Consider the following 13,261-nt stretch of genomic DNA (forward strand, 5'->3'; position numbering starts at 1 on the left):
GAGACTTCTGATGCTCATCTCTGTCTCAGTTGATACTGGAAGCCAGTCAGAAACAGGGTATTGGAATAGGTAAACTTCACATCAGATCCAGCCTGATGATTTCCTACATTTCTTTTGGTAAGTTAGCAGAGGAACAAGATTCTGTGACAGAACTTGCATGTGGCCTGTGATCAACGTCTTTGCAGTAATGCTGCTTCGGTTATAGTAATGGGTGGACTGAGCTTTATTTTAACATTGTTTTATAGTGGAAAACTGTTCAGAAAAAAAAATTGTAAGTCATATTATAGAAGGTTTTGTGCATCATGAAACACACACACATATATATGTGCGACAAAAGCACGTTTAAGAGTAATTTCCTAAAGTTTCCATAATGTTTTTGTCAAATTGCTATCCGTCTCCAGAGAACAGATTCTTAAAGCTGAAAAGGATTGCTTCCGTACTTGGGTGTCTTACTCCGGTACTTCATCTTAAGGTTGACTTTGCCTAATCAAATTTCATGTGTGTGGTGGTGTGAACTCGTGGCTTGATAGTTACGTGTGTGACACGTGCTTTCACATTTTTTTATATAGAGTGAATTAAAAAATTATTTTAGTATTGGTTGGTTTGCTACTCTGTGAATGATAGAACAATTAGGATGATTTCTCTCTGTGTGTGATCTGTTTGACTCTTCTGTGACAGGCTGAAGAGAACTATTTTCAGGTAGTTTGCCTTAATTGGAAAAAGAGTTGTCTCATCATGATTTTTAATTACATTTTATTAAGAACCCAATATAAGATAAAAAATTATTAAAAGTTTGTTTTAATGATGGGATTGTCAGCTGCCTTTGGAATTCATCTGTTCCTACTGATTTATGAAGAAAACTGTACTCTAGGGGTATTATTTACTGACCTTTCAGAACTGAGATATTGGCATAGAAGCTTAAATGAAGGCATCTATCTTCATTATTTTATCTTCAAAGTTCAGGTAGGATTGCCTAGACTGAATGAGGAATTTTCTAGCATAATGTAAATAGTGTAAATATATTGACTTTGTAAACATATTGCTGTTTGAACATCTTTATTTTACTAAAAGGAATATTTGAAATGCCTTCTAGTGAGAAAATCAAAGTGAACAAAGCTGCAGTGACTGGAAACAAATCATTTTCCTTTGTTCTTACAGTGCTTCTCCCTACCTTCATACCCCAAATCCCTGTAATTTGTAGCTCATGATAGACTTATTTCTCTTTTTTTGTTGATATGTATGTAAAATTACAAGAAGCATGGCTATTAAGGCTGTCAGTTCTTCCAGGTGATTTGCCATACTATTGTACGCTATTATGCCGGTTGTATATTTGTGCCTGATGAGAAGTAATGTCTTCGGTTCAGAAGGATCTCTCTTCACCAACTCTTCTTCTCCAGCTTAATGGGTTGCTTGGGCAGTTTATGAGGAAAATACATCTTTTTTTAATGACTAGAAAAGCCTCCAGATCACAGGAACGTACTTGAAGCATCATCTAACATCAGTGTTTTCAGGTAATTACCGTGCAAAGTTGGCATGATTATTTTTTTTTTCATAATAGTGAAAGGTTTAAACTCAGTTTAAACTAAGAATGCCTGTGATCAGCAAAGTTGCCAAGCCGTGTGAGACTAGGAGGGATGCTGAGGAGGACGCCTGGGCTACTCGTGCTCCCTGGCAGTTCCCTTTTCCCTGCCTGCTGCGGACCTCTGTCAGCAGAACTTACCTGCCACCCGTGGGTGTTGTCTTTCCAGCTTATTAAATTGTTGCTAAGCCTTCTCTTTTCGGCAGAAAGCAGGGAGGAGCAGACACCCATGTTGGCTTTTACTTGTGTGAACGTGGCGTGCTTTTTATAAAAGGTGTAGGTGATGTAATGCCCCAAGCTGAAACTCATCATTGCCTGGCACTTCATTGTCTTTAGCGTTTCCTTGCAGTCAGGAGATACTTCTGGACAAAAATGTAATGAAGTGAAAGCATTGGGAGGTTTGAAAGTCAATGATGTGGGGTTGGTTTTTTTGCTTTGGGGGAGGGAAGTTACTTAACATCAATTGCCAAATAGGGTTCTGGAAAAATAAGATAATTTGTGAAGGACTGCATCTGCCCCTTCAAGTTAAGGCATGCAAGTTGGCCCCAGAACTGTATACGTTATTGAAGAGCGCTGCTTAGTCCTGTTGTGGCTTCCAATGTGGATTAAATTTAATGTTCCCAATACTTTAAAAACAAACAAAAAAACCCCCAGAACTTTAGAAGGTCACCACAAATTCCTATTCAGGCTATCCTTATGTGTGTGAAGAAATCACACACAAGATTTCTTTGTCAAGAAATCAATTTTTGTTTTTAAATCCCTTGAAAAATTGTTGTTGGGTTTGTTTTGGGGTTGTCTTTTGGGTGTGTTGGTTTTTTCCCCCAAGCTTTTCCCCTTACATCAGCTTCATTTTCCCCCAAGCTTTTCCCCTTACGTCAGCTTCAGAATAATATCTACGTAAGAAAATGCTACAGTAAATGCCGATTAGCTATTGTGACTGGCTGGGGTTTGCAACTGTTGCTAATGAGAACAACTTGCAGTGGTATATAAACAATTTTTAGTGACTGCTGTGTAGTTGGCTGGCAGCTGTGCTGTATTGAAGTGTAGGTAATCTTGTTTTCCTTAAAAAATAATAAACTCGCATCTCAGATCTCAGATAAAATTTCTAGTCTGTGCATGTTAAAGTTTCAGAACTCAAAGCAGTGCTTTCAAATGCCTTTTCTGCTAGGCAGCTTTGATAGTTTAGAGCTGTGAAAATCAGTAGAGGTGCTGTAGGTAGTGCAGCATAAGTGATAATGTTTTGTTGTTGTTCTGAGTAACCAAGTTTTGTTCTGGTATCGGGTGGTTTGTTCAATTTTGCTGTTATCGCCTGCAGTGGAAGAGATTAATCCAAACACAGCGATATTCATTTGTTTAGTGGAACTTAATGTAAAGAGTTTGTAGATAAAGAAGGGGAAGTCATCCAGGTTAGATGATTATTTTTCTCTCTAGGTTTCATGTATTGTTAAGAGACATCCTTCAAAACATAATATAGTTTGATTAGCAACATAATGTTATCCATATCAGCACTGGTATGCTGGTATGATGGGAAGCACCATAAAAAATATAAGCACTTTCAGGAAGAAGTTCTTCACAGGGTGAAGGTGAGGCACTGGCACAGGTTGCCCAGAGATGTTGTGGATGCCCCATCCCTGGAAGTGTTCAAGGCCAGGCTGGATGTGGCTTTGAGCAACCTGGTCTAGTGGAAGGTGTCCCTGCCCATGGCAGGGGGGTTGGAACTGGATGGTCTTTAAAGGTCCCTTCCAACCCAAACCCTTCTGTGATTCTGTGATGATGTGAAGCCAAGATAATGGGAAGACCTGTTTCTCTATGTGGTGTTGACTCTACCTGACCTTGATCTAATGGGAAAGAGATTCTGTTGGTGTTGATGCGTTCGCTTTCATTTGTAGCATGTTTTTAGGGCAAGTTGGTTGATAGGTAGGTAGGCAGTGGGACAGGTGGATCAGTTCTGGAGCATGTGGTACATGAGCAGCTTTTTCTCCTTAGGTTATGTTCTCTTGAAAACTTAGTTGCGTATAAACAAGCAACCTTAAAATACTGCACCGTTTGTTCTGAGTACAGACTTTAAACAGAATTCTTATCATTCAGCACAAGAGAGATGGTAGTGTGTCTCCAGTCTGACAGTACATTGTCTGCCTTTAAAATAGTCCGCTCTTAAAAATAGCCCTTTTCCTCCCCATGGAAGTGAGAAAGCTAGCTCAAGGAGACAGTTGGATGAAGCCTCAGGATCTGTGTCCTTACTAGTTGTTTGAGGAAGTTCAAGAGTTTTTCTGCTTTCAATTTTCAGCATAGCGGGGGTGTCTTGCCAAATGTTACACATCATCTTTAACTTTCTGGGGCCAGTTTTTCCAAGCTGATTTGTAGCTGCTGTTGCCCTTTCGATCGAAGTTATTTAGCATATGTATTTCTTGATCTACAGAACTACTAGTTATAATGAAATCAATAGGGCAAACTGATGATAAAGGCCAAGATAATCAGCTCACTCTGTTATCTCAGTGTTGAATGGGTAGACTTATGAAATAGGTGGGATAGTTTTTAAGTTTTCTAAACAGGGCAGGTGACTTTTGAAGTGACAGAAGCTTCCAGATCACATGGGTCCAAACTTTGCAGTTTTATAATTGATGTACTACAGGACACCTAAATATTTATGATGTGCTGGGCTTTTTTTATCCATTTATTGAGACCACATTTCATATCCCCACACTGATACGGACAGCACAGGACAGGACATGGGCATGGAGGACAGAAACACAGATGTAGGTCCCAGCTTGATTCTGGAATGGCAGGTTAATTGTGGTGGTTTTCTATTTTCCCTAATGGATAAAGCCTGGTATTTAGGGGAGAGCCCTCTGATCATTTAATGTGTGAACAGTTACGGGGGGAAGAGGGGGCATTATTGAACTGTTTTGATGTTCGAGGGGGTAGTTTCTTTTCTGTGTGTGAAGAACCTACTATGTCCCAGTGCATGCTAGGAGGCAGTAGAGCTTTTGTTTTGTTTTGAGGGGTCTGCCACATTTGAGATTAGTGACACAAGAAGTTTCATATTTATTAATTATTCTCTTTTGTTGTCTTTAAATACAGGTCTGTCAATTTGATGCTGGGCAACCACATTATATTTGCTTTACAAAAGCATTAAAATTACAGAAACAAATAGGTTTACTAGTTATATTTCTATGCCAACTTCCAAAAAGCTGCCAGAATGTGAAGTGGCCCCAAGCAAATGGTGTAGTTGGAAAAAATGGTGCATTTGTGAAACCACCTAGTTTTGCTTACCAATTGTGTAAATTACACATCTGTACCATAAATTCTAAATTTGGAAACGAGGTCTGATGCTGTGAAGGGATTTCCGTCCCCATGTTGGCAGCTAATAGTCCAGTTGATAAATGGCAGGAAGGAAACTGATGTAAAAATAACACAAGGTTAAGTTGGCAGAGCACAGTGTCTACCATCACATCTTCTTGTCATTTAAAATGAACCGTTGCTCATTGTTAGGCGAGTCAGATTCTCTTCTACACTTTCCCAATTTGTTTTATTATTTCTTGTGCTGGGTGTTATTTAATGGGAGATGCAAGGTCAAATATAAGGCAATACATTTTAATTTATTTGATATTTGGTCACTGTGTCAAGCTGCAACTATGAGGAGAAAAGGAAAAACAGATTTGCATACGATGAAAATAATTTCAATGACTACTTGGTTTGGCATTTTCTGTATTTGCATACTGTACACCCTAAAGCCACAGACTTGCAGAAAGAGCCTCTCTGCAGTCATGTTGGACACTGAGAATGTCCCTACATGTAGTGGGACAAGCATCCACTGCTTGGAAGTGGAGAAGGCTAGGAAGAAGCTGCTGCAAAGGAAAACAGAAGCCCTTGGGAGCTGAGCAGGTTGAATTTATTTTCAGTTTTGGAACCAATGCTAAATGGATTAATTTCTCTTGAACCTTTTTATGAGGACTTGCTCCTAAATTGAAGTGATTATTGTTAAACTAAATAGAGCTGCAGCACACTCCTGAGAGTATCGTAAGTCTCCTTCTGACCTCCCTGTTAACAGAGATTTTATTTTAAATCTTTGAAGCCTGCTTTAAAAATCAAACTCTTCAGCAAAATTATTCAAGAGCGTTGGCCTTTTCACCAAGTAGTTGAGTAGTAACTTCACAGTAATATTTTTCAGAAACTGAAATATTTCAGGTGAAGGTCCTAAATTTGCAAGTACTCCTGGGCATTTATCTTCCTGTTGTAATTGAAAGGAGTGAAATCTTGGCAACGATAAGGTTGTTATGTGATCTTATTGCCAAGTATTTTTTTATATAAACTGGAAAACCTAGTCTTTTTTTATTATTATTATTCCCACAAAGAAATCCCCCTGAAATACTTCCTTGAAGTCTCATAAATCCCTGCATAACACCTTATCAGCTCCATTATCTCAGCTATTTAGTTACTTAGTTCCTTTTTTGACCTCGTAAGAATGTAATTCGCTGCACTGTTTGTCCTCCAGTTTAAGCTTTGCACAATTTTTCAAAATCCCCCTCCCCAGTATTACATTAGTCTGATACTTAAGGGAAAAGCTTTCCCAGATGCTTAACCAGAAATTTTGTGCATGCTCTTCGCAGTGAAAAATGTGGAGGGATTTGTAAGGTACTTACCCTTGTGCAAAAATATCGTGAGCGCTGTTTTAAATTGAAGGTGGAAAATACGGTACCTTCAATGGGTTACAAGAAAAATAATAATAGTCACTGCTTTGTACTTAAAAACCATGCCCCTGAACATGCATTGGAAGGAGAATTAAGTTTTTTTATCACAATTTTATGGTTTGGATTGCTGTAGCAATATCATGTTCCGTCTTTGCTCATTTACCTCTACTTTCCCCCCTTCTTACGTTATTCTTATTAAAGCCAGCTGCAACTTCTTCCTCTTGCTGTCTCTTCCCTGTGTCTCTCATTGAGCTTGTAGGCATTTCACCTATGGTCAATCCATCCTTTTTAGCTCATGTTAACACAGAGGAGCAGCTTGGCTCAGTATAGTGACAGTGGGGAAAAAATATCACTCTGATTCACGTAGTCACGCGGTAATCCAGTATGTTACATTTTACTTCCCACCGCTGCCCAGGAGGGGTTTCATTGTGTTGTGACTTTCCTCCTCCTTTTCTGGTTGAGTTTCTTCCTAATAACTGTGTAATGTTTTAATGCTTATTTTATAATTGAAAAAAACGCAAGTTGTGTACACGAGTCTTTGGATTGCATCGTAGCATGCTGTGAATGGACTGTCTTGGTGCTGTAGTAATAAAAATAATAGTCATACATTTTGGTAGCTAAAGCGTGCAGAAGGTGACAATTTATTTCTCAAATTAGAAGTATGCATTAATACCAAGTTTTTGAAGTGACATTGTGGCCAAAGGATTAGATGCTTTTTTGTTTGGTTGGTTTTAACTCTGTTCTTTGCCATTCCCATTTTTAACACAACTTGCTTAAAGATCTGTAAAGCAAAATTTCTTTGAATGAGGGATTTTGTGAGTATGTGTGTTTTCACTGGCTGAGCTAGATGAGCTGTCCTGCTTCTCTGTAGACCCTGCACCCGCCTCCCCCAGCGACCTGGGACTTCTGGGGTACTTTTGCAATCTCTGCACCAGATTCAGCCTAACGGTCCAGGTGATGCGCAAGCTCAGCGTGGACTGCCAGGAAAGAAAGCAGATGTACCCTGAGGTCAGGAAGGGGGGTGCATTAGGAGGGAAAATCAAGGTGCACCAGAACTTCATGTGAAAATGATATGCTGCCTTCCTGCCAGTCGAAATTTCTAATGCCTTGCATCTTTTTTTTTTTTTTTTTTTAAAAAAAAGGTGGGTGTGGGGGTAAGAAAAGAAAGAGAGATCTTCTGACAGTCAACTAAATATTTCCTAAAGCCATCTAGTAAGGTGATGGGTACGGGGCCAAGATGCAATTCCATGTTCCGTCATTCGCTGTTTCTTGCTGTAAAACAAAACACCACCAACAACAAAACTTGAAGTTGTTACCAGTTTGTAACAGCGCAGCTTTATGCTGAAGGGGATGAGATTGTCTGCCACCCTGGAATTCCCACGTGCCGTTAGTATGTTATTTGCTTTTCTATTTCAGCTCTGTCCCTTGGAGAAGGTTGTGTCTGCAGTGTTTTTGGAAGTTATATTTATTTTCCGCATGTGTGCAACTTCAAAACAGCTTAGCTACTGGCATTAGACTCTTCCTGTTCAGGGCAAAATAGCCTCAAAACCAGAATCTGGGGATATGAAGTAGTTGGAGTACGAGTTTGTGGTTTTGTTACTTGTGGTTTTAACTGAAACATATTGTAGTTTTTCACTAGCTGTTACTCACTTCAGCGTACCATAATTGCCCTTCTTCTCACCACCCTGGCGGGTAGCCTTATCTGGCATTTTTAAACGATGCTAAATCAGTTAGCTTGTAAAAGGGATATATGCCTCTTTGGTATTATCCTAGTGTCTGTAGCATCCACTACTTTTTGATTCATTTATCACCGCAGTGACCTGCTATTGCGTGCTTTCCCCATCTCAAAGAAGAGGAACTAAAGTTTTCACTGGAGGAAAAGCTTATGTTATCATTGGGTCAGCTCTTAGAAAGGACCAGGTAGTTTCCAAATAACTAGCAAGTTGACATAAACAGTGGGCTCTGAGTCATTCTCCTGGAAAGTACCAGCGGTGTGTGCCTAGGGATTTTCATACATTAGCTTTATGTGGTGAACACCAGAAAATCCTGGCTTCCCTCCATGGCAGAGGCATACTTGGAGTGTTTTGCCCAGGGATGCCCAGGCTGGGGGGGAGCTGCGTGTGTGCACCCGAAGTGTCAGAGGGTGTGGTGTAATGCATGCTGAGGTGGAGCTGGCTGGCTTAACACGAGAAAGCCACAGGCTGGCTGTTCTTGCAGACTGTCATTTCAGCCTTTTCAGTACACGAAAAGTGGGGCACGTGTGTGTTTCTCCATGAACGCTCGCTCTCCGAGAGAGTCCTGTGTTTCCCATTGCTCCGTACTGCAAGGCCTCTGAGCCGGTTTACCTAGGCATCATTCTGCTCCCCAGCCGCTGCTGCGGGCACTCCTAAATTACCTGGCTGTATTTAAATAGAGAAAGAACGTGGTGCCTGCCAGCAAAGGGAGGCAGAGCCAGATGAGAATTTTCCAAAGTGACACAAGGAGGATGGCTGGGACATGGCCCTGGCAGAACTTTGAGCTTGTTCTCACCTGTGCAGAGACTTTCTCTCTGCCTTGCCTTTACTAGCAGGATTCAGAACTCTACCTAGGAGAGGTAGAGAGTCCTTGAGCAAAAACTACCTTGGCTCTGGGCGTTACTGTTGTAACATCTGCCCAGAGGATAAGCTAGCAGCAACTTGGGAATGATCACAAACGGTTGTTGCAGTGCATCTTAGCTGAGTTTGTCACTCTTTTTCCAGGGAATCTCAGTTGCACTGCTGTTACACATGCTGCCTGATGTGACGGTGGTGTGTTGGGATTTTCAGTTTCCTTTCAGATGACATCTTTCGCTCTGCATTACTGGTCTTTGTCTCATTTCTTTCTCTGAAAGTAAAGAGAGCTTCTCAATAGCTTGTGGGTTACTGAGAACAGAAACAAAGTTGTTGCTCTCGTACGCTTGTCTTGCAGTGGAACGATTTCTATTTCGCCTGTTAAAATTGTCTTCCCAGTGGTCGTATGTTGGACAGCTTCAACATGTTGGGTTAGTAGATTCAGACACTTAATGTGAGCAACAGTGACACACATCAGGCAAGGTGGCAGCTGTGCCTGTGAGCCCTGCATCTGTGCATCAGTGAATTTCTTTCTGAAGCAGATAATTGCAAGGATTTTAAACAAAGAATGTAATCTTGAACCTTTGACAGTTTTTACCTCTCTACCAGAAGTGAATGCTCTACCAAAAGTTAATGTCACTGCACTTAGCTGTGGTCCAATCTTGTTGCTTTTCCTGTTAAGCACTAGGTCATCTTGAGCTGCTTGATATTACCTAAACATAATTTAAATCCAAGCAATATTGCGCTCTGAAGCTGGCTTGCATCTTCCTCTTTGTCTTTCCTTTATAAGAAATCAATGCTAATATATAAAAATCAGACATCTAGAGCTATTTCACTCTGTTAATTGAATTACGAAAAGCTTGAAAGGTAAGCTTAGTACATCACTACTAAAGCCTACTGCTGCCTCACAAAGGTGTTGCACTCTTTGAATACGGAGGTCTAGCAGTATATTATTTGCATGCAGTGATAGCTCTAATTGCAAACCTAATAGGATACAAGAGAATTCTAAGACTATTACGAATAATAATATATTATTTTTGAAGTCTGTGGGATTTTTTTATTGACAGTCCTTTGGGTTGAAGCTGGAAATAAAATGCAGAATGTTGAAATATTTCTCGTTGGTTCGGAGGGCTGTATTCAGTGCTAATCGCACGTCACGATTCTTGAGGTCTGAAGTGCTCCCAGCGGGCAGTTCTCCTGATATAAATTGCAACTGGAAAGCGGTGCTAACAAAGCCCAAGTACCTGTTCCGTTCAGTAGCTCCATCTCTAGGGCAGAGAGGGGAGGATGATCTCTGGTCCGACTTGCAGTAATGACAGCGTATCAGTAGGTTGTTAATACCTACATAAAGAGGTGATTCCTTGGAATGGCGGCTGAGGGGGCCCCAGAGAGTTCTTTGGGGTAAGTCTGCACAGTGAAGCTGATGTCTTTCAAGAGGTACAGCTTCCTGTCGAAATACAGCGCTCTTCCAGTCTGATGCACAGGTGGTAGCTGGAGAGTGCTGAGTGCCCAAATATAGAGACCTCCGTAGGACAGGGACAAGCCATTAAGGTGGAGTGGGATGCCGGGAGTGTTCAGGGTGGAATGGCTTTGGCTTTAATTTAGTACTGATCTTGATCTGTGCGGGGTTTTGTGTTCCGAGGAGAGAAACCTTTCTCTCGTGACTGGTGCGTCTCTTCGCAGAGAGCCTGTCTCCCCTTACTGCTTTCTTACGTGCTGTCCTTCCACTGGAAGCCTGCTTTGAGTCATAGCTTCGCTGCTGTTGAACTGTTTAGCACCAGCGTTTTGTGAACTTCTACTTCAATCTGAAAATAAAATGTCAGGTTTGGTAACAGAACTAACTCCCCCTCTCCGTGATCCCCCTGCTTTCAAGGGCACGTTCACCAGCACCGCGAAGAGCAGGGGAAAAAAGCACGTCTCTGGTCGCTGTTGTTACGTTAGGGATTTATGTGTTTGTAATTGAATATCTATTTGTAACACACTTACTAACACCTAGCAATTACTCTGATTCCCTTCACATAAATGTGTATTGTCATGGATATATTGAATTTACTGGATTGCCTTCCCTCTCAAGTAATACCGCTCCATGATTGTTATAATATGAAAAGAGGGTTTTTGTGGGTTTCTTTTTTTTTTTTAATTCTTCTGTCTTATATTGACCTTGTTAAAAGAATGGGGAAAGAGCAGCAGGGCTGGTTTTCATGGATTGGGGATGTTAAAATCCATCCCCTCACAGAACAAGAGGAGAAGAGATTTCCGAAGTCATAGCCCATCCGTGATGCAAAGAGCTCTGTCAGCACCTATGCAAAGGGAGTTTTCAGCTCTGGCATCTTGCTGGCAAAATACTACCATAGCAGCACAGCAAGAAAGAGCTAGCAGTGGAGTCTTAAGCCATTAATGGTTTTACAGGTTGAGCTGTGCTGAGAAATACTCAGTGACATATGGCACGCTACAGAATACAAGTGTCTGAGGATCTCAGTAAAACTAATTTTCAACAAGCAGACATTTGTGTTCTGCAACACCTTTAGTTTGTACAGCTCTTGAGAGGTGCTGACAGGTTAGAGAGAATCTAGAATTAGACAAAGCTGATTTAAGAAATCACTGTTTTAATTTGACACAGCAATTTTAATTCCCCTTACAAAAGCAATTCCACAGTACAAACAGTATCAGTGCAATGAGTTTGTGTGGCTTCCTTCTAGAAATCAGCATAGCACAATGATGAAAGTGTAGAAAATTTTGACATTTAAGACTACCATCCTGTATTTATCTTCCTTCAGTTATAGCATGAACTTTCCTTTAGCAATAATACAGGAATTCATTTTAATTTTAAAGAACACACAAGATTAATAAAATCAACTTAAGTCCTTAATTTATTTAGTGTGGCCTTCGGTGTGGTGCGGTTTCATTAAAGCTGAGCTGGAAGAGCCATTTCTGAAATACAACAGGTTCTTTGAAAGTTAACTTTTCTGTTGTGTTGAGACTGTGTAGCTTGTTAAGGAGGAGTTCTGGGCAATGCTTCTCTTACAGAGAGAAGGGTAATTAGGAGAGAGAAGCTGAAAAACATGCCCCACCGTTAGTTTCTCGGCTTTGCTAAGCAGTCTGCGACACTGGTAAGTCCAAGTAAGATTTCCTAGATTTTGGAAGCATTTGATCCATGCTAATCCCTGTCTTTACTCCAGGTGGTGTGTGCAGAATGACACTGAAAACGTTCTTCCATGTCCTGCTTGGAGAACGTAAGAGGTGATTTTCACTTAACTGTGGTGGTATTCCTGAACCGTTTGGTTTTTTTTATCTCTTAGCGCTGGCCCCAAAGGTGATAACATCTACGAATGGAGATCAACCATTCTAGGACCTCCAGGTTCAGTCTATGAGGGAGGTGTGTTCTTCCTTGACATCACATTTACACCAGAATATCCTTTCAAGCCTCCAAAGGTAAGAGACCTGTAGCTGATGTCATGCTATGAGCACAACAGACAGTGGAGCAGCAAGCAGTGTCAATGGAATGCAGCCCATTTGAAAGGCACTCTCCTTAAGAACAGGCTTAAGCTCATTTCAGGCCTTACACTGGTTTCTATTAGCTAATGTTAACAGCTTTTCCAATCCACTTGCTCGCTATTGTAGAGCTTGTTTTCTTTTTCCCTGATTCTGTTTATAAGAGGTCTTAAACAATTAGCATGAGCATCAGGACTGGACTGGGAAACTGAAAAGTAAATAAACTTGGGGACAGGAGAAAGGATGCAAATACTTGTTTCTCAAACCACTCGATTACCATCAGCATAATGGTTGTGTGTGTTTTAGCCACTGAAGTAGTACTTAACTTTTCAGTTTAGTTGGGTGCTTTCCATGTGCTTGTACAGTAACCAGACTTTTTCCGTAGGTGTGTTACACCTGTGAAGCTCTTGTACTCCGCTGGTGTTGTGTTACAGTGCTGCAAGGCACATACCAGTGCAAGTGAATGTTATCTTGTGGTTCCCGTGTACTTGGGCAGAATAAGCGTTGGGTTGCAAGAAGAGGTGGTTGTGTGTACACTTCGTGTTTGCCTTGTATCTGAAAGCATTTATGTGCGTGTTTAACTTGTGACTTAAAAGTAGCTGCACTGATGAGATAAACGCCAGTGACTGCCCCATCTTCAGGCTTCCGTTCAGTCTGCAGCACCGTCTGCCAGAGGTCAGGCCATCCATCCATCTCAGCGAAGACAATCCTAATTGGTCACAGCAGCCAAATTAATAGGAGCTTCCCAAATTCAGGCAACTCTTCTTGCTAGCCTAACTTCAGGGCTTCTGGTCGTATCAACGGGACCTCACAGTCTACCCCTAAGCTAGGGCTCTGATACACAAGCAGCATGGTCTCCCTTAGGACATCTCTAGGGGTTTCGTGCTGACACCTGTCCATCTCTCCTTGGA

The 13,261-nt window shown here is 41.1% G+C and overlaps 1 protein-coding gene across 1 annotated transcript in view; it reads left to right on the forward strand.

The window, feature by feature from the left end:
* The window catches only part of LOC104506781 (ubiquitin-conjugating enzyme E2 E1), a gene marked incomplete at its 3' end in the record, with an annotated part of 35,096 nt that extends 22,806 nt beyond the window's left edge, over positions 1-12,290 (forward strand). The window contains exon 3 of the mRNA XM_010147845.1: positions 12,158-12,290. Within this exon, the coding sequence (XP_010146147.1) occupies positions 12,158-12,290 (133 nt within the window). The remainder of the gene's footprint in view (positions 1-12,157) is intronic.
* Positions 12,291-13,261: the final 971 nt, after the last annotated feature.

The sequence above is a fragment of the Eurypyga helias genome, unplaced genomic scaffold, assembly GCF_000690775.1.
Source record: "Eurypyga helias isolate BGI_N326 unplaced genomic scaffold, ASM69077v1 scaffold34462, whole genome shotgun sequence".
Classification (NCBI taxonomy): Eukaryota; Metazoa; Chordata; class Aves; order Eurypygiformes; family Eurypygidae; genus Eurypyga; species Eurypyga helias.